Source organism: Rattus norvegicus, chromosome 16 (assembly GCF_021556685.1).
Source record: "Rattus norvegicus strain SHRSP/BbbUtx chromosome 16, alternate assembly SHRSP_T2T, whole genome shotgun sequence".
NCBI lineage: Eukaryota > Metazoa > Chordata > Mammalia > Rodentia > Muridae > Rattus > Rattus norvegicus.
This window is the reverse complement of record NC_141549.1, coordinates 18,950,337-18,974,050: the sequence shown is the minus strand read 5'-3', so window position 1 is coordinate 18,974,050 and position 23,714 is coordinate 18,950,337. Positions and strand designations below refer to the sequence as shown.

Genomic DNA, 23,714 nt, shown 5'->3' with positions numbered 1-23,714 from the left:
TGGCGGTGGCTGTCGCCCATTGGCTGCATCCTGCTACAAGGGTGCGCAGCGAGGAAATGCGCATGGCGCTCGCGCCAGAGACTGCACCCTGCTACCTGGGTTTACAGCACCTAGAACCCCGGTCTTAAGCCACGCCCAACAGGGGCGTGGCCGGGCGTGGCCTCAGCGCTTTTCTTCGCTGCCCCGGGCCTAGGGCCCACGCTGTCGGCTGCCGCAGTCTGACCCAACTCTTAGTCGGTAAGTGCGAGCCTGTCCTGGGCCGTAGGCTTGGCTCCCGGGCAGCGATCCCGCGCTCACTGACTCTGGCCCGCAGCTCGCCGCGATGGAGCCTGCCGCCGAGATCCTGGTGGACAGCCCGGACGTGATCTTCGGCCCCGAAGCCATCGAGGCGCGCTACGAGTACCGGACAACGCGCGTCAGCCGCGAGGGCGGCGTGCTGCGGGTGCGCGCAGGGCGCGGGCGGCGGCAGACACTGGGAGCCCGACGTCCCGCGACTCACTCCCTACTCATCCTTAGGTGCGGCCCACGGCTACGCGTTTCACCTTCCGCACAGCCCGGCAGGTGCCCCGGCTTGGGGTCATGTTAGTCGGCTGGGGCGGGAACAACGGCTCCACGCTCACTGCGGCTGTTCTGGCCAACCGGCTACGCCTGACCTGGCCCACGCGCACTGGTCGCAAGGTAGGGGGCGTGGCTGCCAGGAGGACACGGAGGGACGAGCAGATCTGGGCGGGGGGCGCTTGGAGTGGGGCGCGTGACCTGAGGGGCTAGCGAGTCTCAGTGAGTGGGACACCTCCGCCCATCAACACCCTCCTCTGCTTACCGCACCCCCTTCACACACAGGAGGCAAACTATTATGGCTCGTTGACCCAGGCGGGCACCGTGAACTTGGGTCTGGATGGGGACGGCCGGGAGGTGTTTGTGCCCTTCAGTGCGCTGCTACCCATGGTGGCACCCAACGACCTGGTGTTTGACGGTGGGCAAAGCCTCGGGATGGGATGGGGGTAAGTATGGGTGGGCCCAGGGTCCAGGATGGGTCTGGTGTTAAGGGTCCCCGCAACCCAGGCTGGGATATCTCGTCGCTGAACCTGGCGGAGGCGATGCGGCGCGCGCAGGTCCTGGACTGCGGTCTGCAGGAGCAGCTGTGGCCCCACATGGAGAGCCTGCGTCCACGGCCCTCAGTCTACATTCCTGAGTTCATCGCTGCCAACCAGACAGCACGTGCGGACAACCTCATCCCTGGCACACGCGCCCAACAGGTGGGGACCTCAACCCGCTCCTAGCCCTTACTGTCACCTGTTAACCGGCCACATGGTCTCTCCCTTTGGCAAAACCTACACTTCCTGCCCAAGCCTCTGACAGCTTAGACAACCTCCACCTACTCTTCCTCCTTCCTTTCCCAGTTGGAGCAGATCCGAAAGGATATTAGAGACTTCCGATCCAGTGCGGGATTGGACAAGGTCATCGTGCTGTGGACCGCCAATACAGAGCGCTTCTGTGAAGTGGTCCCGGGTCGCAATGACACAGCTGAAAACTTGCTGCGTACTATCCAGGTATGCACACACCCAAGATTCCCGGGGATCAATGCCAGTCCGGAGAAATCCTTGGCCAACTCTTTCTCTGCCCTCAGCTTGGCCTGGAGGTTTCACCATCCACACTTTTTGCTGTGGCCAGCATCCTGGAGGGCTGCGCCTTCCTCAACGGGTCCCCACAGAACACACTGGTACCCGGAGCCCTGGAGCTGGCTTCGCAGCGCCATGTGTTCGTAGGTGGCGATGACTTCAAGTCAGGGCAGACTAAGGTCAAATCTGTTCTGGTCGACTTCCTCATTGGCTCTGGCCTCAAGGTACATTTCGGGCTTCATGCGATGCCGGGAGGAAGGAGGCCAGGGTGAGGGTACCGCAGAGTGCCCACCATTTCTCTAACTACACAGACCATGTCCATCGTGAGCTATAACCACTTGGGCAACAACGATGGGCAGAACCTGTCTGCACCACTGCAGTTCCGCTCCAAGGAAGTGACAAAGAGCAGTGTGGTGGATGACATGGTTCAGAGCAACCGTGTGCTCTACGCGCCTGGAGAGGAGCCAGATCACTGTGTGCGTGGGGTTGCAGGCGGGCACCCAGGGCAGGGGCTTGGTGCCGTGTGGGGCTGTGTGACTTTTTAAATCTCCACAGGTGGTGATCAAATATGTACCCTATGTTGGCGACAGCAAGCGTGCCCTGGATGAGTACACCTCAGAGCTGATGCTGGGTGGGACAAACACTTTGGTGCTCCATAACACCTGCGAGGTGTGGTGGGTTGGGCCGGACGTGGTGGGTGGGTGGGTGGGTGGGATAGGCGTTGGTCCTTCAGGCCCTCATCACATCGTGCACCATCCCCCATTCAGGACTCGCTGCTGGCCGCACCCATCATGCTGGACCTAGTGCTGCTCACAGAGCTGTGTCAGCGTGTGAGCTTCTGCACAGACTCGGACCCAGAGCCTCAGGGCTTCCACCCAGTGCTGTCGGTGCTCAGCTTCCTCTTTAAGGCACCACTTGTGCCCCCTGGCAGCCCTGTGGTGAATGCCCTCTTCCGCCAGCGCAGCTGTATTGAGAATATTTTCAGGTGCGCCTGGTGGTGGGTGGGACTCAGGGATGGCAAAGACAGTCTTGAGTTGACCCTGATGAGCCTACACTGTCCCCTTCAGGGCTTGCGTGGGGCTCCCACCCCAGAACCACATGCTGTTAGAGCACAAGATGGAGCGCCCTTTCCCAGGCATCAAGCCAGAAGAGGTGAAGGCCACCAGCCCACTGCCTTGCAAGAAAGAGTCCACACCGGCCACCAATGGCTGCACCGGTGATGCCAATGGGCACACACAGGCACCAACACCAGAGCTGTCCACCGCTTAAACCAAGTGCCCAGACCCTCCTACCCCAATGCCTCCAACCACTGTACTTCAGACCTTGCCAAAGACAATAAAGGGTCCCCCACCAAGCAAGCCTCCCTTGTGTGCTTTTTCCAGGAGTGTCACTATTTAGTCTTGGCTGACCAGGAATTTGCCATGTAGATGAGGCTAGGCTGGCCTCAAACTTCACGCCTTGCATTCCATGGAACGGTGGGCTCCCAGCTCCATCCTCACCCATCCCAACTAAGCAGAGACTTAGGCCATAGTCACAGGTCAAGTAAAGGACACCAGTAGTACCAAAGACAAAACTGAATGGCATTTATTGGCAGAACCCCTGCCCTTACCCCCCAGCCCTGTGATAGCTCACAGGTTTGAAGGCCTGCACTTCTCTGAGGTCCTTTGAGTTTGTGTGTGTGTATATATGTGTGTTTAGAAAAGTCCTTCGTGGGGGTCCTGCCGGCCGGCCGGGCTAGCCAGGAGTCCGGATGGCAGGGGTGCTGCCGCGACCCGAGACCTCACCAGCAGGACCCGGGGCTATCACACGCTCATAGTCATGCCGGGGGAGTACTGCGGAGAGAGGGTGGCGCGCGGAGCGCGGCTCAGCTCCGGCCGAGGCTGGGGCCCGCCCTCCCGGGGACAAGGGGAACCCGGGGAGGATGGGAAGGAGGGGAAGGTGCCGCGGCCGCCCCCCCACCTGGCCCGCCGCGGTCACGGTCTTGCTCTGGCCCCGCGGCCGCCCCGCCGGGGTCTGCCCGCCAGGCCCCTCCGGCCCGCCGCGGCCGCGGGTGGGGAGTCGACGCAGGCGCTTACGCTTTCGCTCGGGAACGGGTGCAGGAAGGTCCCGGCAGCCGCCATCTCGCCGTCGTCGCGCGGGGTCCCCGGGGCGTTGTTCAGGCCGCCCACGGCGCCGGGGGAGTTCTGGGGGCGGCGCTGGTCAGCGCGTAGGTCCCCACCCCGACCCAGGCCATCTGCCCCCGCCCACCTAGTGTGCACGACCTCACCTTCGGCAGCCCGTCCATATCGCCCGAGCCTGCAGGGAGAGACACTTGGCTCAGGGGCTGGATACCCCAGAGACTTTCGTTCCTGTAACCTGGGGGCGATGGAAGGTGTAGGGGCTACACCCAGGGGCCACCCGCGAGTTTGGGGACAGGGGTCCCTCAGAGTCGCCCCTCCTCGTAGCACTAGCTGGTGTAGGCGCCAGCAACCCGGTAACCTAATAGGCCCTTGTCCCGGCGCCTGGGGGTCACGGTGCCGACCGATGAAACCGGTAGGTGGCGCCCAGCCACTCACCCAGGGATCCGTTCACGTGGTGCGGCTCCATCGTGCTCATTGAGGCCATTGGGCCCTCCGGGCTGGGGCCGAGCGGGAACTGCGGGCACAGGGCAGCGTGGGGCTCGGGCCGGCCGCCCCCCGCGAGGTCCCCATCGGGTGAGGCGCACCGGCCCCCACTCACGTTAGCCCTGCCAGCGCCCGGCCCGATGGGATTCATGATGGTGTACATGTTCTCGCTGGAGTTGGTGGAGTCTGGGGGGAACAGCAGGAGCTGCGTGGGTGGGTGTGTGGAATGGAGACTCGGACTCACCCCAACCGGCAGGCTCCTTACCTCCAGGGCTGGGCATGATGGGTGTTCCGGGGGCGCCACCTCCTCCTGTCGGTCCCTGCATGGAGACAGGAAAACTGTGAGACTGGGTTTCTTCAGGCCAGTAGCCTGCAGGTCCCACCACACAGCAGCAGACTCACCGAGTAGCTGCCAGGAGATGAGGAAGAGTACGGGATCTGGGAACAGGCAGGGACAGCTGTGAGCAGTCAGTGGCAGGCACCTGGCCCCAGCCATCCTTCCCCAACTCACCCTGCCTGCCACTCACCGAGTTACCGCTGGGACTGGCCCACGGGCCACGCACTCCCGGACCCCTGAAAGAGATGGCGGCCCTGCAGCAGACCAAGCACCGTGGGGCCTGGTAACCCCTTCATTTCCCAGAGCTCAGTGACTCTTTTGGCCTCAGTTATTCCTCCAAATACTTAGTGGAATAAACGAGGCTTTCCCTGAACACATAAACCAGCAGAGGGGACTGGCTGGGTGACCACAAGTCTTCAGGAACCCTAGCAGCTTACATGTTCATGGATGGCAGGATCTGGCTGGTGGCAAGGGAATTGGGTGGGGGACGCATGCCAGTTCCAAAGCCCTGTTGAGGCAAAGGGTTAGTCAGAGAGAACCCAGGTATGGCCTTTCTGTCCCCCCAATAGGCTGGGCCACCCCTTACCTGGGGCCCAACACTGGCCATTCCCCTCGGAGGGGTCACCCTCTGCATCGGACCTCCCAGGCTGGGGTGCCCTGGGAAGAGACACAAAGAAGAGGGCTCAAGCCTGGGCATTCCCTGGTCTGACAGCATACCCAATGGGGAGTATGGGAGGAGTGGAGTTCTGTGCAACAGTAGCTGGCGTGTATCTGTTACTCACCCTGTGCACGTGGGGAGGGGTCCATGGCACCAGGGATGAGGTGCTGGGAGCCAGGGAGGCCCACAGGAGGCTGTGGGGCAGGCACAGTACTGAGTTGGGAGACATCCCCATCGAGCAACTGCTCCCCCCACCCCCGGCCCTCTCTCACCTGGCCCGGCATCCTCAGGATTGGGCGGGCACCCCCTGGGAACCTTGGTGACATGAAGGGCTGGAAGAGGTGGATGGGAATAAATAACCTTCATCTCATCCTTGCCCTAAGGAAACCCTGTTCTTACTATCCCTGTGGGGAGAGTGGGGGGCTAGGGCCTCCAACCTTGCTAGTCCCCTGCTGCAGATCCAGACTGCAAACCACAGCCAGCTGGCACAGCTACGACAGAAGGGAGCAGGTCAAGGTGTCAGTTTACATGAACCCTGCTACCTAGCTGTGGGATCCACCACTGGGGGCTACACATCTTGTCCAGGAGGGTGGGTGGGAAAAGCTATGAAGCTTGACCTGGGAGGGGTACAGGGGCACAGCCTGTGCAGGGGATGGTATGAAGGGTCACTAATACTCAGGAGCACAGACCCATGCCTGTCCTTGGCTGGGACAAGGTACACACATGCTCACACCCAGTGTGGTGACGACAGCCCTTCCACTGAATTCGAGCCTGCAGCATACCCCGACCTCAGCTGTGGGGACAAGGGAAGCCGCAGGCACCCATACCTGAAAGAAGCCTGGTGCCACAGGACCTGCTGCCATTGCATCGTTAGGGGCCAAGGTACCCATCACAGGGCTGGGAGCTGCTGCTGCTGCACTCTGCAAAAACAGGACACCAAGGGTGGGACAAGAGCCACAGCAGGGGGACTGCTGCCATGTGGTCAGGCTGGGATGTCAATCTGGACCAGAGAAAGGGGGGGCTGAAGGAGGGACAGCAATAGCCACACCCCAGACTTCTGTGGCTCCACCTTATCTTCAAGTGGCCTATGTTCTGGTGGCAGGATGACCACCCTCTGTTGACCCACACTCCAAATATATGCAGTCAATCCTTGCCCTAAGGGCCCCTTCCCTCCATCACCTGCAGTGTAGATCCTCACCTGCCCCTACAGTAGGAATGAGCAGTACTCTGGATAGGGTCTCCAGCCCTCAACCGCCTTAGAAGGTCAAGGGTCAGGCTTGACAGGCACTGTGTGTGTGTGTGTGTGTGTGTGTGTGTGTGTGTGTGTGTGTGTGTGTGTCAAGAGGGGTGGTGCTTACAGGCCACTTCCGCTGCCTGCTCCTATTCTACCACAGTGCAGGAAGTGGGTGCAGAGGGCTAACCTCAAGAAGGGGACAGGGTCCTTTCTGCAGACCCCCTCCTCTCACTGTCTTCCCAGGTGGAAGACATATGTCCCCGGCACTGTGCTGGCTAGCACAGGAATACTGGGGGGCTCCTGGCTTGATCTCTGAAACAGAGACATCTCCATAGCTCAGAGCCAGGTCCCTGGTGACCTCTTTCTCCCATTCTCTGAGGTTGGTGCAAGCCAGACTCCAGTTAAGACTCTGGTCTAGCTCCAGGAATAAATGACAGTGAAGACGCACTGGCAAGGACCTCCCCAAAAATCACTGTAATCTCCGATGATTTAGGGGATGTCAGAGCCAAAGCCTCCGACGCCTGCCTGTCCGGTCCCCAATCCCTAATGCAAGGCTCCTCCGGTGCAAAATAGCCTGGCACTGCGGGAGGGCAGCATGAGCAGTAACTCTCCCCGCCCCCGCCCCGTCAATCATCCCACGGAGGCACTGGCGCCCGCCCGCGTTACCATGACGACAGGCAAGGCCCGCTAGCGTTTCCAGGAGACGCCAAGGTCGGGGCGAGCTGTGGGGCGCCTAAGACCAGCTAGCTCTGGCCCCGCCCTCCCGACGCCCATGCTACCATGGCAACCGGCGCCTAGGGACTGCGGGGTCCAGGCAAAGACTAGTGGCTGCCTGGAGCCCACTGTGCCAAAGGGAAACTGAGGCCCGAAATTGGCCAGGCATTAAACCTACATGCCACACACCAGAGGTAGAGGAAAGAGCTTCCTGAGTTCTAGGCCAACTTGCTTTACATAGGAGTTCCAGGCTAACCAGGACTAGTTAGGGAGAGAGACTCTGTCTCAAATAAACAACAAAAAAAAAATCCAGGGGGTTAGAGAGATGGCTCTGTGGCTAAGAGCCTTGGCTGCTCTTCCAAAGGACCGGATTTGGTTCCCAGCACCCACGCACCCACGTGGCAGCTCACAGGCCCCAGGCATGCACATGGCACACAGACATACAAAGCAAAGCATTCATACACACAAAATAAAAATGATTTTAAACAATAGTCAAGAGGGGCGTGGTGGCACACAAGTTTAATCCGAGTTTCAGAGGCAGAAGAAGGTGGATCTCTGTAAATTCAAGACCAGCCTGGCCTACAGAGTAAGTCCTGGGGCAGAAATGGCCACACAGACCCAGTCTCAAAACATAGAAACAAGACATGTAAATAAATAAAATACCTAATTTTAAAAAAAACAAAACATAGAAACAAAAACAAAAGAAGTGGTCTAGACTCCAGAGCCCTAGAGACTCACATAGTCCTGGAAGACTTTGGCCTCACTGGAGTGTTCACAGGCCTCCCTGCGGTCTGGCGCTGCGCAGTACAGGTCCCAGAAGACGCTGTGGGCATCGGAGGGAACACAATGATTCCACATGCCCCCACAGGTCCCTCCTGCCCTCCCTCTGCTCCCACGCAGGCACATACCACCACCAGGAGTGCAGGAAGCCAGGAGGCTCGCCCAAGGTGATGTTCTTTTCCCAGCGGATCTATGGGAAAGAGGCAGAGTGAGGAGCGGGCACGCAGGAGGGATCCACCCACAAGCTGGACAGCACAGGACAGTGTGGGGAGGCCTAGGGGAGGGGACAGATGCTGACTCACCTCAGACAGGAAGGTCTGTGCTGACTTCTGTGCCCCCACATGCAGTAGATACTCATATACATACAGCGCAAGCCTACAGGCAGGGTGGTAAATAGGTCAGACTGTTCAGCACATGAGCACCAGGAGCCTGGCCCGACATGAGGCTGTGGTCAGGTTCCCCAGGCAATCCTCCATCTAATTCACAAAGCTTCATCCACTGCCCCATACTAGATCCTCAGCTCCGCCAATCACAAAAAACAGCATCTTCAATTCATTGATCCATCAGTGGCAACCAGCTCCTATGCATCCATCAACACTCCACTTTACGTCCTCCCAAGGGCCTCATCTTCTTCCTTGGTATCCAGTGGTAGCCCTGACTCCCTTCCTGTAGACTACTCACAGATAAGGAACTATCAGATCTGGTATGGCCAGGGAAGGGACACCGTTTCTGCCCCTGCACAGAGCCAGCAGGGCATGGGTCTTCTCTAGTGCTGGCTTGCTGTAGGCATAAGGCTTGTTTGTATCACAACGCATATATTTTACTTGAGGTTCCTTCTGTGGGGAATGTTCTCCCTGCCAAGGTTAATGACTCCATGGTAATCAAAAACAGCAGGACTCCAGGAAGCTAGAATGTGTCTGGTGTTCCTCAAGAAAATGGTAACACTGTGACCTTCAGGACAACCTTTAAGGCTGTGGGGAAAATTTCTGAAAACATGAGTTCAAGAATCTATAAATCAATGTAAGAACTGTTCATTACTCAACTATGCAAAATAAAAGATGCAATATGCACTGTATGAGGGGCTTCATGGACCTGAGAGAACAGAGGCAGCTACACTAATAATGAGCCAGCCCTGTCAGAACGATATTAAGGATAAAGAGATTTAGGGAGTGTGATCTCAGTCAGGGCAAGATCCCACCCAGGTAAGCTTATTGTTTGTATTTGCAGTTGGACTATTAATCTGGAGTGAACTACAATCCAGAAGTGGAGGGCACACTTGTGATCCAGATCTTGATGCTGGAAGACAGACTTTTGATCTGGATCTTGAGGAATAGTGGCCATGGAAAACTTACGTCCAGGAAGGGTGGTACACACCTTTAATCCCAGGAGACAAAGGCAAGTATTTTGAGCTCAAGGCCAGCCTGGAACAGATCAAATTTTAGGTGAAGAAAAACTTAGGTCCAGGTGAGGTGGTGCACACCTTTAATCCTAGTATTCAGGACCCAAGAGCCATGCAGACCTCTGAGCTCAAGGTCAATCTACAGAGTAAATTTCAGGACAGCCAAGCTTAGGGCTTGGAAAACAGAAAGCTGGTGATAATATAATAAAACAACAGAGCCATGCTCCAGATCCAACAAGCACCAGAACTCAGCAGGTCTGGCCATGTGGCTCTGGCTTTAGAGTCAAGGGCTAAGGTCATATAATGCTGATTCGTGGGATAATCGAAAGGGAACCTGGGGTAAATAACTGAATTGATAGGCAATTCCTAAGGAAAAGGCTTATGCAGAATAAAACATTGGGCCTTGGTCCGGGAGCAGCTGAGTAGAACAGAACTGTCATTTTGTATCAATCTAGGACTCCAGGGCCCTCTGAAGAGAGGCTGGTCCCTGGCAAGTAATCTGCCTCTAGGGAGTGGGGAGACAGCAGGCAGGGTCTACTATGCCACATACCCACTATGGGGCCACTGCCCTAACATCAATGTCTCACCAGAACCTACAGCTTTCTGGGAACCCCTTGCTCCATGGGTTAACATGGTGTGCTAAGCCATCCTACCCAGCCAGCCTCCTTCCACAACAGCTACCCATCCCCAGGATCACATAGTCACTGGACACTGGTCTCTCTCTAGCTCACATGTACGTCCTCTGGGTCCCCCACTGTCCCACCAGTCCCCACAGGGATAGGAGGATAAAGGAATATGTTAGAAGCTGGAGAAGCAGACCTGGAGGGCTCCAGGGCCTCCCCCAGCTGTCCTTGCCCCACCCTCCCTGCCTCTGACTCAGGCCCAGCTCTCCTGCTGGCTTCTCCTCCCCTCCCTCACATCCCAGCATGCCTCCTGTCTGCTCCAGGTCCTTGTCTTTCTGTCCCAGGACAGAGGTGGGAATGAATGCAGGTACCTTGTACCCCCTTGAAATTATTCCTATATCCCTTCATCCATCCATCCATTGGTCTGTCGTCCTTGTGCAGTGGCATATGGGCCATCCTCCCAGGGAACATGTTCTCACTGAGACACACCAAGGACAGAGCAAACCAAGGGCTGAGATTGCACACAGAATCGGGGTGGACTGGTCCAAAATGAGGGCTACGCTTGCACGTGAGCTGTGACAGCTACTGGGCAGGCATCACACTACCACCCTGTCACCCCACAGTGGCCATCCCTCATCCCCAGATCCTGACTTGCACCAAGCTGTTAGCAAGTGCCAAGCCATCAGTGCAGGATGGCGGCGTGGCCCCGGGAGGCACTGTGGTCAGAGGCCAGAGGCCCAGGGCCTCCAGCCTTCCCCAGCCCCTCCTCCTGGCCTCTCAGCCACCTGCTCCCTGGCAGCTCCCCCACATCCAAAAGAAACTGAGGGATTGGGCATCGCAGAGCCAGCAGGCTTCCAACAGCACTCCAACACGGGCTGGGGCTATGGGGAGTCCCCTGTGGACCCAGTCACAGGGAGGTCCAGAGGGAAACTAGAGGGAGACACCAAGGCCAGGTCTCAAGCATACTGTCCCCTCTCCCCTCATATCTCAGATCTGCAACACCTGGCATAGCCGCTTACTCCAGGCCCTGTAATCTCAGAACTCCCACTCCTCCCTTGGCTACCTCCTGCCTCCTGCCCCAGGGCCTTTGCCTGGCCTCCCCTGACTCCAGTGTCGCCAAGACCCTACTCATCCTATTGTCTTCTGATTGCACTGGGGTTGTGGGGGAAGGAGACCCCACCCATTCATTCCCCGTCCTGGGTCAGCCCAGAGACCCAGGTTCCCCGTAGCAGAAAGCAAGTGGACAGAGGGACCATGAGAAGCCAGGGCACGCTCAGTGCCCTTCCTGCTACAAGGGCTGAGTAGCTTGGAGTACAGGCTAGGGCTGTGCAGCACACACAGCTTGTTAGCTGGCTCCTGCGGCTCATGACATCACCGCCACAGCCACCATAATTATGGGGAAATTATTGTAAAGGCCACCCCAGCAAGTACCCCTCAGACAGGCTGCTGGCAGCCAACAGTCACCCTCCAGTCACCCTCTAACCTGTCACCAGGTCCTACCCCAGTCTTCTAGTGACCCTGTCTCCCACAGTCCTTCCTCCCCAGGTGTGGGGTACCAGGAGAAGGAGGCTCGTGTGCCATTCTGAAAGCTGTTCAGAGAAGCCACCTCGAGGCTAGCAGAAGCACATGCCCATGGCCGACACTCACACACCCCGACTTACACAATGTCCACTCAAGCCCTAGTCCTACCCTCACCACCCAAATGCAGGGGCTCCACTGCCAAGTAGGCACCCAGCAGGTCAGACATCGCCTGCTCCTGCTGCTGGTGGCCCAGGCCTAGACACACAGGGCAGAGGACAGGGGACAAGGGGGCCAGGAAAGTGGAGGCCACAAGCAGGTGAGGCCTGGATACATCGCTCTTACCCTACTTCTCAGAAGACAAAAGCAAGGCCAGGCCAGTCAGAAACTGAGACACTGGAGCGGAAAGCTCTGACTCCAGAAAGGCATGAGAAAGGTGGGGCAGCCCCACTTGAGCAATGTGACCCAGGCCTCATCTACCAAGATTGGTTTGCTCAGACCTCCAGCCCACCGCAGCTCCCGGACTCTGGCCTCAGCTATTCCTGGCCTGGTTGGCCTCCTTCCAGTTCTGTGAGCTGTGCCGTCCAGGTACATGGTTTCTTAGACAAAGGCTTACTAAGTATTGGACTTGGATGGGAGATCCTCCTGCCTCAGCTCTCCAGTATACCTTTTTCAAAAGCATAAGAAGCCTCCCTGTGGTCCACACTCGGTCTCAGGACTTCTGCCAATCCATGGCCTAGATGTGCTCCCTGCCTGCTCCTACCACAGGGCCTTTGCACATACTGAGCCCACCCCACCCCACCTCTTCACTCTCCCCTTTGCTCCCTCACAGCCTACCTTGAGGCTCCTGCCTGTTTCACTGGTGCTTGACTAGATCCCTACTTCCTGAATGAGAGCTTCCTCTCACACAGGCCTCAAGTCATCATACCCACACCCAATCCCCAACATAGCACAGGACCGCTGACTATGTAAACCATTCCCCAGGCTGGGGACTCACCAGGTGTCAGGGAACCAGCAGCCCCTGCTTCCCACATGGGCAGCAGCCCGATGCCAGGATAGGTCACTTTATCTACTGAGCACAAATGAGTCCTAACTGCAGGCCCTCAGGGCCAGCCTCACATGGCAGCCCAGTGACCAGACTTCTCTGTGCCAGGTGGTTTGTCCCATACCCAAGGCTGCACTGCTCAGCCTCTATGTAAGCTGCCTCCCAGGCCTTCCTGCAATCCTGTGCCTCTCATACGCACAGCTCAAAGGTGAGTGCTGGAGTCCCAGCACACTTCAAATGCCCCCCTTCACCTACTTCTCCACATGGGCACCCAGGAAAGGATGGCCAGCCCAGGTATGTGCTCTCTGGAAGCTAGGGCACAGCCTGCCCACCTGAGCTACTCATCCAGTACCTTCAATGTAGGGCAGTGAGAGCCAGAACCACTCAGGCTCACCTGGGAGTTCTAGTGGTGGCCCGGGACGGCCATGGTCAGGCACCAGCCCATTAGTCCACGCCTCTCCTCTGGGATTTGTTCCTCTGGGATTTGTACCGGCACCTTTGCTCACAAGCGACAATAGAGTCCAGCTTGTGTCACACACATCCACGCAAACCTCACGACCTTCAGAACCCCAACTCACAACATGGCATTAGGGTCTGACCCAACCTCCTCAAATTCATAGCCACAATGAACCCACGTGTCCTGTTTAAAATCTCCAGGCTGTATATGTGGAGCTCTGCGGCCCTAAGACTGCAGCGCTCCACGAGCCCCAAGGTCTCACAGCCTACCCCAAAAGCTCACACCTGTCAGGTTTGCATGACCCCAGAACTCCTGAGGCCTTGCAACCCTCAGATGCTGTGCCTGCCCTGAGCATCCTGTGACGGCTCAAGTCCTAACTACTTCTGCTCTCAGATACACCACTGACTCCTTAGAGTGAGCTCCTGATCCCGCACCCGACCAACTGCCACGTGACTCCAACAACTCCTTGGCTCTAGTTTGACCCCTTAATTTCCTGTCCCCTCAGGTATCCTGAGACCTCAAGTCCCCTTGGATCTCTCGAACCTCATGCCCATGCCCTCAATCTCACATGAACCCAAAGCCCCTGGAACTCGAGTACCCTAATATATTCTGTCCTTTGTGTATTCCATGACCCCAAAGGACCCTCAGGTCTCGCACGCCCACAGTCACACACCATTCTGGTCTCGCGTGACCCCATGAGTCCCTTGATCTCGTGTGTCCCCCCGAAATCCCGCACCATTTTGATCCCCAGTAACTCCACGAGCCCTCCGGATCTCCTGTGTCCCCCTGAAATCCCGCACCCTTCTGGTCTCGCGTGACCCCACGGCCCCTGGTCCCGCGTGGCCCCCGCACGGCGCACTCACTTCTCGCGCGCCTGGCCGTCCGAGGGCGCGCAGCCCTTGCTCGCCTTGCCGTACATGCTCCGCACCTGTCAGGCGCGCGTGGCCATCGCTGCCCGCGCCCCGATCCCCGCGGCCATGTCCGCGCGGGAGCTACGGCCGCGGGTGGGTTCTCGCCGCGCTGCCCTCCGCGGGCTGTTCCGGGAAGCGCGCCTCCGCCACAGCGCGCCACCGCCGCTCTTAAAGCGGCAACGGCGGGCGCGCGGGTGGGCCCCGTGCTGGGAGCGCGCACGCGCAGAGCCCGTGGGGGCGGCACTGCCCACCAATAGGCTGCCACCGATAAGCACAGGCTACAGTATCTCCCGCAGAGACACTCAAGCCGGGGAGGCGCTCCTGCAGTTGCTATTCCTGCAATTGGGAAGCTGAGGCCGGAGGATGACCGCGAGTTCCATACCTACCTCGACTGCAGAGCGAGACTCCCAGCTGTACAGATATGGGGGGCGAGGGGGCGCTGTGTGTATCTCCGTTTCGACTCAGGATCTGCACTAATCTCCTGGGTTCACAGAACATGCGCCCATGACATTCTGTTCCCTGGACACGCGAGCCAATATATAGCGTTTCCGGCTGTGAGGGGCCCAAGTCTTTTTGTCTTGAGAGGGTTTCATGTAGGCCAGGCTAGTCTCGAACACATTAAACATAGGATGACCTTGAAATTCTAATCTTTCTATATCGGCCTCCCCGGTGTTTGCATGACAGACTTGTGCCACTTAGCCTGGTTTATGTGCTGTGCGTCCAACGCAGTTTTTTGTGCGTGCCAGTGCTGGGAAGACTTAACCCCAGACCAAGCACGTTTTGTTTTTCTGAAGTAGTGCCTAAGAGGCACACGGCAGGCAGAGGCAGGAGGATCTCTGTGAGTTCTAGGCAGCCTGGTCTACAGAGCAAGTTCCAGTACAGTAAAAGATACAGTGAGACCCTGTCTCAAAAGTCGGGACGAAACAAAACAGTCCAGGCTGACCCCTCCAGCTCTCTACTTCACTAAGGCTCTCCTTGAACAGGTGGTCCTCCTGCCCCCAACTCTGGGTGCACGCTGGGCTGAGAGCAAGCTTTTCCCCCCATGCACACACGGGCCCCGTGAAAGCACTAGTGGTCGTGGCGCATGGGCGTCGGGAGGCAGCCAGGCTATTACTCCCTTTCGCTGCACGTGTCCCTGGTTGGGCACGACAGTTTAAAGACAAGCTGGAGATTGCGCCCAGGTGGGTCCTCAGCCCGGGGTGGCATGGTCATGGTCTCGGGTTTCCTGTGGGAGTGTGAGCGTGACAGCCTGCAGGTCACAGCGGCCCTAAGTCCCGCGTGGTGTCCCGGGTGCAGGCAGATCCCCTAGCCCGGGCCTCCCCGCCCCCACCCTAGCCGGCGGGCGGGAAGCCGAGCCGCCGAGGTTCCAGGCGCTCAGGAAAGGCAGCCGGGGCGCGCCCCGCCTCCTCCCCCAGGGCCCGGCTGGGCGGACGCCGGCCTTTCCCATTTCCTGCTTGGCCGGCTGCCCCCTCCCCCAGCTTCCTCTCCCCACCGCGGGGCTGGCGACTGCAGGGTGCCTGGAAGGCCGTCGGGGCCCCTGGGCCACCGAGCACGGCACCTTTTTGCAGGCCCTGCTCTCTGCGGTGCGGGTGCAGCCGGGAGGCACAGCACGCAGCACCGAGGTTCCTTCCATCCTCAATTGTGTCCCACCCAGGATGTACGGTTTCCCCTCTCTCAGCCATACAGTTTTGATTCAATGTCTTCACCCACCCCTTGGAAATATTTATTGAGCGCCTGCTGTCTACCGGGGTCTGGGGACCCAGTGGAGACACTTCGCCACGACTCCTGGAGAAAAGAATCCGCTAGGGAAAGCAGGAGACAGGAGCCGGATAGAGGGAGGGAGGATCGGCGACGGCGAAGGCGGCAGGAGTCCCGCAGGAGGGTGGAGGCGGACGGAGGGAGGAGGAAAGAACGAGGCGGGGGCGCCCGCAGCCCTTGAAGGCTGCTTAGGGTAGGCTCTGCGGGCGGGAGCAACTGCACCGTCGTCATGGCAACCGAGGCGCTCCCAAACACCGCTAGGAAAGTCGGGGGAGTTGAGCTTCACAGGACACACACACCCAGTTTGGGTATAGACAGCGGCCCGCCCACATCGGGGAGAGAAAGAGGGCTGGCACTGAAGGACTGGAAGGAGTGAGAGAGCCTTTAGACCAGTCATAGCCAGTGCAAGGGCCCTGGGGCACAAATGCGGTTAAGGTGCTGGCGACAGCAGCGCGCGGGTGGGAAAGATTTATTTCAGGAATCACTATGAGTGTCTGGTGTTGGGCTCAGAAAACTGTTCCCTTGGGTGTGTGAGATGGCTCAGCAGGTGAAGGCGCTTGGCACCAAGCTTGATGACCTAAGTTCAACCCGCGGGAGATACTGGAAACTGTTGACTACTCTTGTGACTTCCACACGCACAATGGTACGTGTGTTCCCACGCATAAACACAAACAGTAAGTATATCGCAAATAAAGTGGTCGGGTCACAGACTTGGACTAACGGGGATGGATGGAAGGCATTTGAGGGGGCCCTCACCTGCTCCCCTTTCTCTCGGGTGCAGTAGGGACCAGATTGCCAGTTTCCCTAAGCGGCTTGCCAGGCTCTGCAAACTGGATCCCTTCTTCCCAAAGCACGCAGAGACCTCCATTCCAGGCGAACAGAAAAAAACCCAGAAGGCTTAAACTTCTTCCCTAGAAGATCCTGCCCCTGTCCACCAGTGGAGCCGGTTCTGTTGCGCCCCCGTGTGGCCAGTACCGGGACTGCAGGGCTGCCTCCCCTCACTCCTCCCCTTCGCCCTCCAACCCTTCCCTTCCCCTTATTTCCTCCATATCTTCTCCCTCCTCAATTTCCTCCTCTTCCTCACCCTTCTCCTCTACTCTGTCCTCCATGCCTTTGATGCCCTCTCTAGATTTTCCCAAACGCCCCGTTTGTCACTATTATTGACACAGGTGCTCCTGACCCCCGCGCCCCGGGCACCCGCGGGTAAGCGCGAACCGCTGGAGACCCTGCAATACGCTCCTCCCTCCCGTTCCGTCCGGAGCCACGGCCCCGCCCCAGCTGTGCTTTGGAGCCGGCACAGCTGGAGCACGGCTGTACTCGGAGACTGTTTCCTCTCCGCAGCTGTAATTATGGGTAATTTTCTAAGTGCAACACAAAAATTAAAACCCAAACAACACCGGGAAGGGAGCAGCTGGTGCACGCGGCAAGCCCGGGGGCGTGGACCTGCGGTGGATGGGGGAAGGAGTCCTGAGGGCGACCTGTGCCTCAGGCTCTCGGGGTGCAGAGTTCCCAAAATAGAGTTACTGGGGACAGAAGCCCGAGTTTGGACGCTGATTGTTCTGTGCCGCGGTACCAACGCAGCCGCTGCCCTCTCGAAGCCACGCGGGAGGAAGGAAAGGAAGGAGAGACGTTCGCCCTCACTAGACTGCTCCCGCCGCTTGAGAACTTCTAAGCCGCATCAATCCTGAGACAGGATACACTACTGGTATGTGCAGGTCCCCCGCAAGACCGAGAGCGGTCGTCCAGCAGTACCGCGTTCCATCCGACCTCGGATCCTCAACTCAGCGCCAAGCACAGGGCTGAATTCATCTTTTGCTGAGTCCTTCCACCCGGCGTTGGTACATCTGCAGTGAATAGAGCAGTGTCAGAGTGACAAAGCAACAAGCCTGAGGATGCACAACAGGGACCAAACACCGGTGCCTCATTTGGGGGGAGCTAGTAAAGCACGCTCCTCTCACAGACTCTCACGTCATGAAGAGAACTCAATAAGTATTTGCTGAGCAGATAAACCTGCACCCCATTCTCTCCTGACCCCTCGTGGGGCCTGGGTTTCCTGCCCCTTAAAACAGCTATGAACTGTAGTTCCAGCTGTGGCCACGTGATGGCAGTAGCGAACGATTCGGGGTCCTGGTGACACTGGGCCAGGCACATGCTCCCATGTGACCCTTCAAAAGGACATTACATATTTATGTGATGGATTATATCACGACAGAGGGACTCGCCATCTATTGCCTCAGCCTCCGAGGTCCGGGATCACTGGCCTGTGACACCAACCTGACTTAATTAGCTGTTTTGTTCGGGGGAGGAGGGGTAGGAGCACTGGCTGCTCTTCCAGAGGACTCTGGTTCAATTCCCAGCACCCATATGGCAGCTCACAACTGTTATTAGTCCCAAACATTGGAGGAGAAAAACTGCGACCCAATTAATTGTGGCCACAATAATTAAAGCAGGCATAGGGGTTGGGGATTTAGCTCAGTGGTAGAGCGCAAGGCCCTGGGTTCGGTCCCCAGCTCCGAAAAAAAGAAAAAGAAAAAAAAAATTAAAGCACGCATTTTTATTCATGTACATAGGCTGCCTCCCCATAAGGCAGGGTTCGAGAAGACAGAATTGAATCTGAGGAAGACAAGGTTTTGGTTTTTTCTTTTCCCCTTTTTTTTTTGTCGGAGCTGGGGACCGAACCCAGGGCCTTGCACTTGCTAGGCAAGCGCTCTACCACTGAGCTAAATCCCCAACCCAAGACAAGGTTTTTATAGCCCAGGAGTAGGGAGTTTCCAAATGGGGGAGTTGGCGGATAAAATAAGTGGGGTGCATGGGTGAACATAGGGGTAAGGAGTTAGTCCTACAGGCTCCTGAACAAAAACACGTGCTAGTGACAAGATAGTCACACATGTCCGGAACCTGAGACAAATGGAGGACTGCAAGGTGCTTGTAACTTTTTAAAGCAAAAACATGGTTACCATTCCTGGAGCAGGCAGTGCAGAGTGGATTGTAGTTAAGGTTACAAGTTACTGTTGTACCCAGATTGTAAACACCCCAGAGACCACCAGGAGTCACAACCCGATGGCATGAGGGTCTTTATTCAAGTTGGAACTGGGCCACCAACCTTCCTGATGGAACAGGAAGGAGAGTTCACCCCAGGTCTAAGTGAAGGGGGTTTGTAAAGAAAAACACCGCAAACGGGAGCCCCCAACCTCGGCATTACATGACAGGGTAAAGGAGTGTTGGTCTTTCAGCTATGGCTTTACAGCATCTGGTTAAACCACAAGGAGGGAGACTACATCAAAAAGGAGCACCTGACCTGGGAAAGACTTAGGTTTCCTGAGCCCACTCTGGTTATCAGCCAGCAGCAGCTGCTCTGTCTATTTGCCACTGCCAGGGACATTTCGCAATTTTTTTCCTCAGACCTCAAGGGAGGGGGCCATGCCTCTCTAAGGGCTAGTTAACTTAGAATGGGATTTTAAGAACAAAATGGAGTTTATTCTGCTCTCTCTGTCTCTTCATTCCCCCCACTACTAGTTGCCTTGGAGGCCAATCTTGGGTTCCTTGAGGTTCAGACTGCTAATTTGTTGATAGTGAGATCTCATTACTATTAGCTGAATAGCCCCCAGTCTCTGTCTTATATATTGTAAAAGCTTGTTTATGATACACGGTCTAAAGGTAAGAAGTAAAAGAGTAACTAATGGTCCCACGAGGGTAGAAATAAAAGTTGTTAACCAGGGGGAGGAATCAAACAGTGAGTGGCACCAACTTTTATAATTTCCTCGTATTCTCTGGCATCTATCTATACATTCCCTAACTTTAGCTAGCGATTCAGCCAGAGAATGTCCGCTGTGCTCCAGGTGGGAAGCAGACCTTTCTAGGCACTGGATGTCTTTATCTATAGGGAGGAGATCCCGGGAGCCAAGCCCGCTTACACACCCTCTGTCTGAGGAGTGTTTCAGGAATGTCAAGCCCACTTACACCCTCTGGGACACCTCGCCAGTTGTCTGTTCTTATCACTTTTACAGCTTCTGCCTCCAGCCATCTGTTCTTATCAGTCTACACCTGCAACTTACGGTTTAGGGCTATAGGGAGGGTGGTGACCGGTAGTGAATTGGTCCTGGGTCCTAGGTGACCTTCCCACCTGCTTGTCTTTGTAAGCCGATGTTTTCTTTCTTTCTTTCTTTCTTTCTTTTTTTTTTTTTTTTTTTGGTTCTTTTTTTCGGAGCTGGGGACCGAACCCAGGGCCTTGCGCTTCCTAGGCAAGCGCTCTACCACTGAGCTAAATCCCCAACCCTAAGCCGCTGTTTTCTAATTAAAGTTTGAGAGCTCGATCAGAGCACAGACTTGCTCTACTTCTTTGGCCTCCTGTCTGCTCCCAGGTCTCCGCTGAACCCCTGGAGGTCGGGCAATTGTTTTGTTTGTTTTATTTTTGTAATGTTAGGGCAGCTATCCCAATGCCAATCAGGGCTAGCCCTCCCCCTAGAATTAATGTTAAAGTCAAAGAGATAGGTTCTGTCCTTTGTCTCATAAGGTCTCCCTCAATTTGTCTTCCTAAGGCTAATGATAAGGAACTAAGGCTCTTAATACCATTTTCCCTGAATAATAGATTATGTGGGGGCACTAATTGAACCAAAATACAGAACCCATCTGGGGTCCAAGAATTAAGAATCACTCCATCCTCGCAAGGGGTCAGTCCTGTCGAACAGGCCCACCATGTCTGTTCCAGGGAAATAATCTGTTTGGAATGAACTATGGGAACGGTTCGATTGCGGATGTGTTGATGTGACAAGGGGACTTTTCCCCAGACAGGTATCCTGTTTCAATACAGTCTGGAGGGTTAAAACTGGACCTTCCTGTGACCAACCATCTATACATAACTATTTAACTATTAACTCGGTGTCTTCATAAAAGGGGAAATGTAAGACACTGTACATATAGCAGGGACAGTAGACGCAGGACTGAGACCAAGTCATCCTTTGTTGTTGTAAAATTATTAAAAATAATGGCTGTCTTTTACTCCCACTAGGTCCGGCACCACAGTGCCCCAAGATGTCTGGTGGATATCTTCATCTCAGTCAGCAAAGCCTCTCACCTGCTCTGCTCCATCCCATATCACACTGCCAATGGCCTCTCTCTGAGCCTGGCAACAATCTCTCTACTCATCCAGTTCCCAAGGCAGGCTGCACCACCATGCCAGAAAAATACATCTCAATTCCGTGGCGGCTCAGTGTCTCTGCTGCCACACACTCTCCCAAACTCAAACCTACACAAAAAGAACACACAACACAATAACCTCTGATCCAATTGATAAGATATAATTGCCCACCTAAACATACAAAGTCCAGTACACATCCATCCCTTAAGAACATTCATAACGGGGTTGGGGATTTAGCTCAGTGGTAGAGCGCTTGCCTAGGAAGCGCAAGGCCCTCAGTTCGGTCCCCAGCTTCGAAAAAAAGAACCAAAAAAAAAAAAGAAAAAAAAAAAAAAGAACATTCATAACAACCTTTAAAGGTACAAAGTGGAATCTTAACATCGGCCTCCACGTTCTCTTGGCAGCTTCTTCCTCCAGTCTCCCTCCGTCCAGTCTCCTCCTCTTTTTTTTAAGATTTATTTATTTATTTTATGTATATGAACACACTATTGCTGACACACCAGAAGAGGGCATCAGATCTCATTACAGATGGTTGTGAGCCACCATGTGGTTGCTGGGATTTGAACTTAGGACCTCTGGAAGAGCAGTCAGTGCTCTTAACCTCTGAGCCATCTCTCCCGCCCCGTCTCCTCCTCTTCCTAAAACTTTTCTCTCACCCATCGTCCAATGACAGGCCTCGTTCTATCTTGAACTTGCCTTCACCTGTATGACATCCTACCATCTTTAACTTGAGGAAAATGGCGTCCTTTTGAACCCTCTGTTTTGGTACAGCTAGAGCCAGGTAGTCTTCCTTAGTGGGGAAGCAGGTCTGGTGTGGTTGGAGTGCACCCAGTCAGTGATTTCATCCAGTTGGTTACAGTTGGTGTGGTCAACAGGATGATGATGTGTCCTTTTCACCTGTGTCTCCGTGTACCTTGGTGACATCTCCTCACATAGTCCCAGTCTCCTTGACTTGTGTGGTTCTGGAACTGGGCCTGCTTCGTACAGGGCACATAATTCAGGCCAAACATATTCATGAGCCCACTGGGTAACTCTGACCCCGAATATTAAATCATTATCTTTCAGTTCTGTAATGGCTGCCAACTGTAGACTGGGGACAGTGGGGGATGGGCATCTGGCAAGGAGAATATTTTTATCTGATACAGGGTAAAGAAGCATCATCCAGTCCCCACCAGTGTCGAATTTAGTTAAGGTCTCTTAATGTCTTATTTATTCCTTCTATCTGCCCTGAACCTTGGGGTCAGTATGCACAATGCAATTTCCAATCTGCCCCAATGAATTTTGCTACATTCTGGCTTACCTTGGACACGAAAATCAGTTCACTGTCTGACCCTATCCATGAGGAAATCCAGACCTGGGTGAGATATCCTCTAGTAATTTCTTGGCCACTATCTTTCCTGTCTCAGTCTTAGCTAACAACACCTCCATCTATCCATCTATCTGGAGAAAATGTTCACAAATACCAGCAGATATTTAGAACCATACCGTCCCTGCTTGATCTCTGTAAAATCAGTTTTCCCAGTGAGCCCCCAGTCTCTCACCTTGCAGTTAGGAATTTGGATGTTTGGCGTTCCTGGGGGTGTTCTCAGCTGGCAAGCTTTAAAGTTTGTCACTATATCCTCAAGAGTGCTCTGTACAGCCTCGAAAGTCACCTTAGATTGTCTCACTGCTCTGTCATTCGTTTCCCTCCCATGTGAGTGACTCTGCATCTTTCTGAGAACAGTTCCTGCTAAAGAGGTGGGAATTATTCAATCGATCACCACCAGCCCATTTAATTTCTTCTTCTGCATAAATCAGTTGCTCTGGATGGTTCTGGTAGGACAGTGGCCAATCTAGAGATGGCTGTTTCCTTTAAGGCTACCTCCTAAGCAGCCTTGTCAGCCAGGCTGTTATCTCTAGCCATTGTTTCCTTTTGGATGTCCTGTAGAATTTTGTCTTTATTTTTGACAGTTCTTCCTTCTGCTGTTCGGAACCCACGTTCCTGGGAAATGGCTCCATGCACATGAACAGTAGTAAATGAATATCTGGCTGTCCCTGCAGATGCTAACAGCCAGTCCTTTTCCCATGATGGGGGTTTGTGGTAATGTTATTAGCTTGGCCCTTTGAGCAGAAGTGCCTGGAGGAAGACACTGAGTCCAGATTACCATTGCCTCCGTTTTTGTAGTCACTGCTGCCCCTGTTCTCTCCTCCGACCCTCATGGATGAAGCTGCTCTGTCCGTAAACCAGGTCCGCTCTGTCTCTGACAGAGGAGAGTCTCAGGGTTCAGGGAAACAGGCAGCTGGAAAAATAACTCAGCCAGGGTTGCTTAGTGAAATCTGATAATGAATCATGTAGGCATTACTGAGCCATCAATCAGAAGGCTGCCTGAGTACCCCTCTAATTGCATGGGAGATAGTCATAATCGAATTCTGTCCCAAAGTTAATGTCTCTACATCTTTAACCAACAGTGCTGTGGCTACAATAATATGCAGGCAAGCCAGGTGGCCATCCTACTGCCACTGGGTCCAGTTTCTTTGATAAATAAGCCTCCGGCCGTCTCCATGGTCCTAGAGTTTGGGTCAAGACCCCTTTAGTTACTCCTCCAGAAGTCTGTTGAAGCTTGGGTTTCCTTTCTCCTAGAAGGACTCTATCCAGAGCTCAATTCAGTGTCTTTCCTGTCTTTCCCTACTCTCTGCAACTTCTGCTAGATCCCGCAACGACTTTCCTCTTGATCTTTCTTGAATCTGTAACTTCTTCCTCATGTCTGGCACTAACTGATGGAGGCCAGAGCTCCCGGACTAGAACTCTGTTTTCTCAGGGTCTACGTGTGTATAGCCTTACACATAGTCTTTATGACCTGTTCAAGAAATAACGCTTTTCTCAATTTCCCATCTAATATCATATCTAAACCTTGGCCAAATTACTGTTGAGATCTGCAGAA

At 55.2% G+C, this 23,714-nt stretch overlaps 2 protein-coding genes across 8 annotated transcripts; one reads left to right on the top strand and one right to left on the bottom strand.

Annotated features, from left to right (window-relative positions):
- Nucleotides 1-144: 144 nt before the first annotated feature.
- Isyna1 (inositol-3-phosphate synthase 1) lies at nt 145-2,977 on the top strand. Its single transcript, NM_001013880.2, has 11 exons — nt 145-237; nt 314-442; nt 517-678; nt 841-973; nt 1,063-1,256; nt 1,401-1,550; nt 1,628-1,843; nt 1,931-2,095; nt 2,175-2,288; nt 2,387-2,604; nt 2,687-2,977. The coding sequence occupies exons 2-11, from the start codon at nt 323-325 to the stop codon at nt 2,886-2,888; spliced, it is 1,674 nt and encodes a 557-aa protein (NP_001013902.2). The 5' UTR covers nt 145-237; nt 314-322; the 3' UTR covers nt 2,889-2,977.
- Nucleotides 2,978-3,178: 201 nt separating this feature from the next.
- Ssbp4 (single stranded DNA binding protein 4) lies at nt 3,179-14,056 on the bottom strand. Of its 7 annotated transcripts, none has more exon segments than NM_001014236.2 (17): nt 3,179-3,451; nt 3,695-3,802; nt 3,886-3,914; nt 4,175-4,253; nt 4,338-4,408; nt 4,488-4,542; nt 4,625-4,660; nt 4,750-4,795; nt 4,997-5,067; nt 5,146-5,216; nt 5,342-5,411; nt 5,490-5,549; nt 6,045-6,137; nt 7,904-7,988; nt 8,074-8,135; nt 8,248-8,320; nt 13,851-14,056. In NM_001014236.2, coding segments are annotated over 17 exon segments (1,095 nt in total). In that variant the 5' UTR covers nt 13,907-14,056; the 3' UTR covers nt 3,179-3,421.
- Between the last annotated feature and the right edge of the window lie 9,658 nt (nt 14,057-23,714).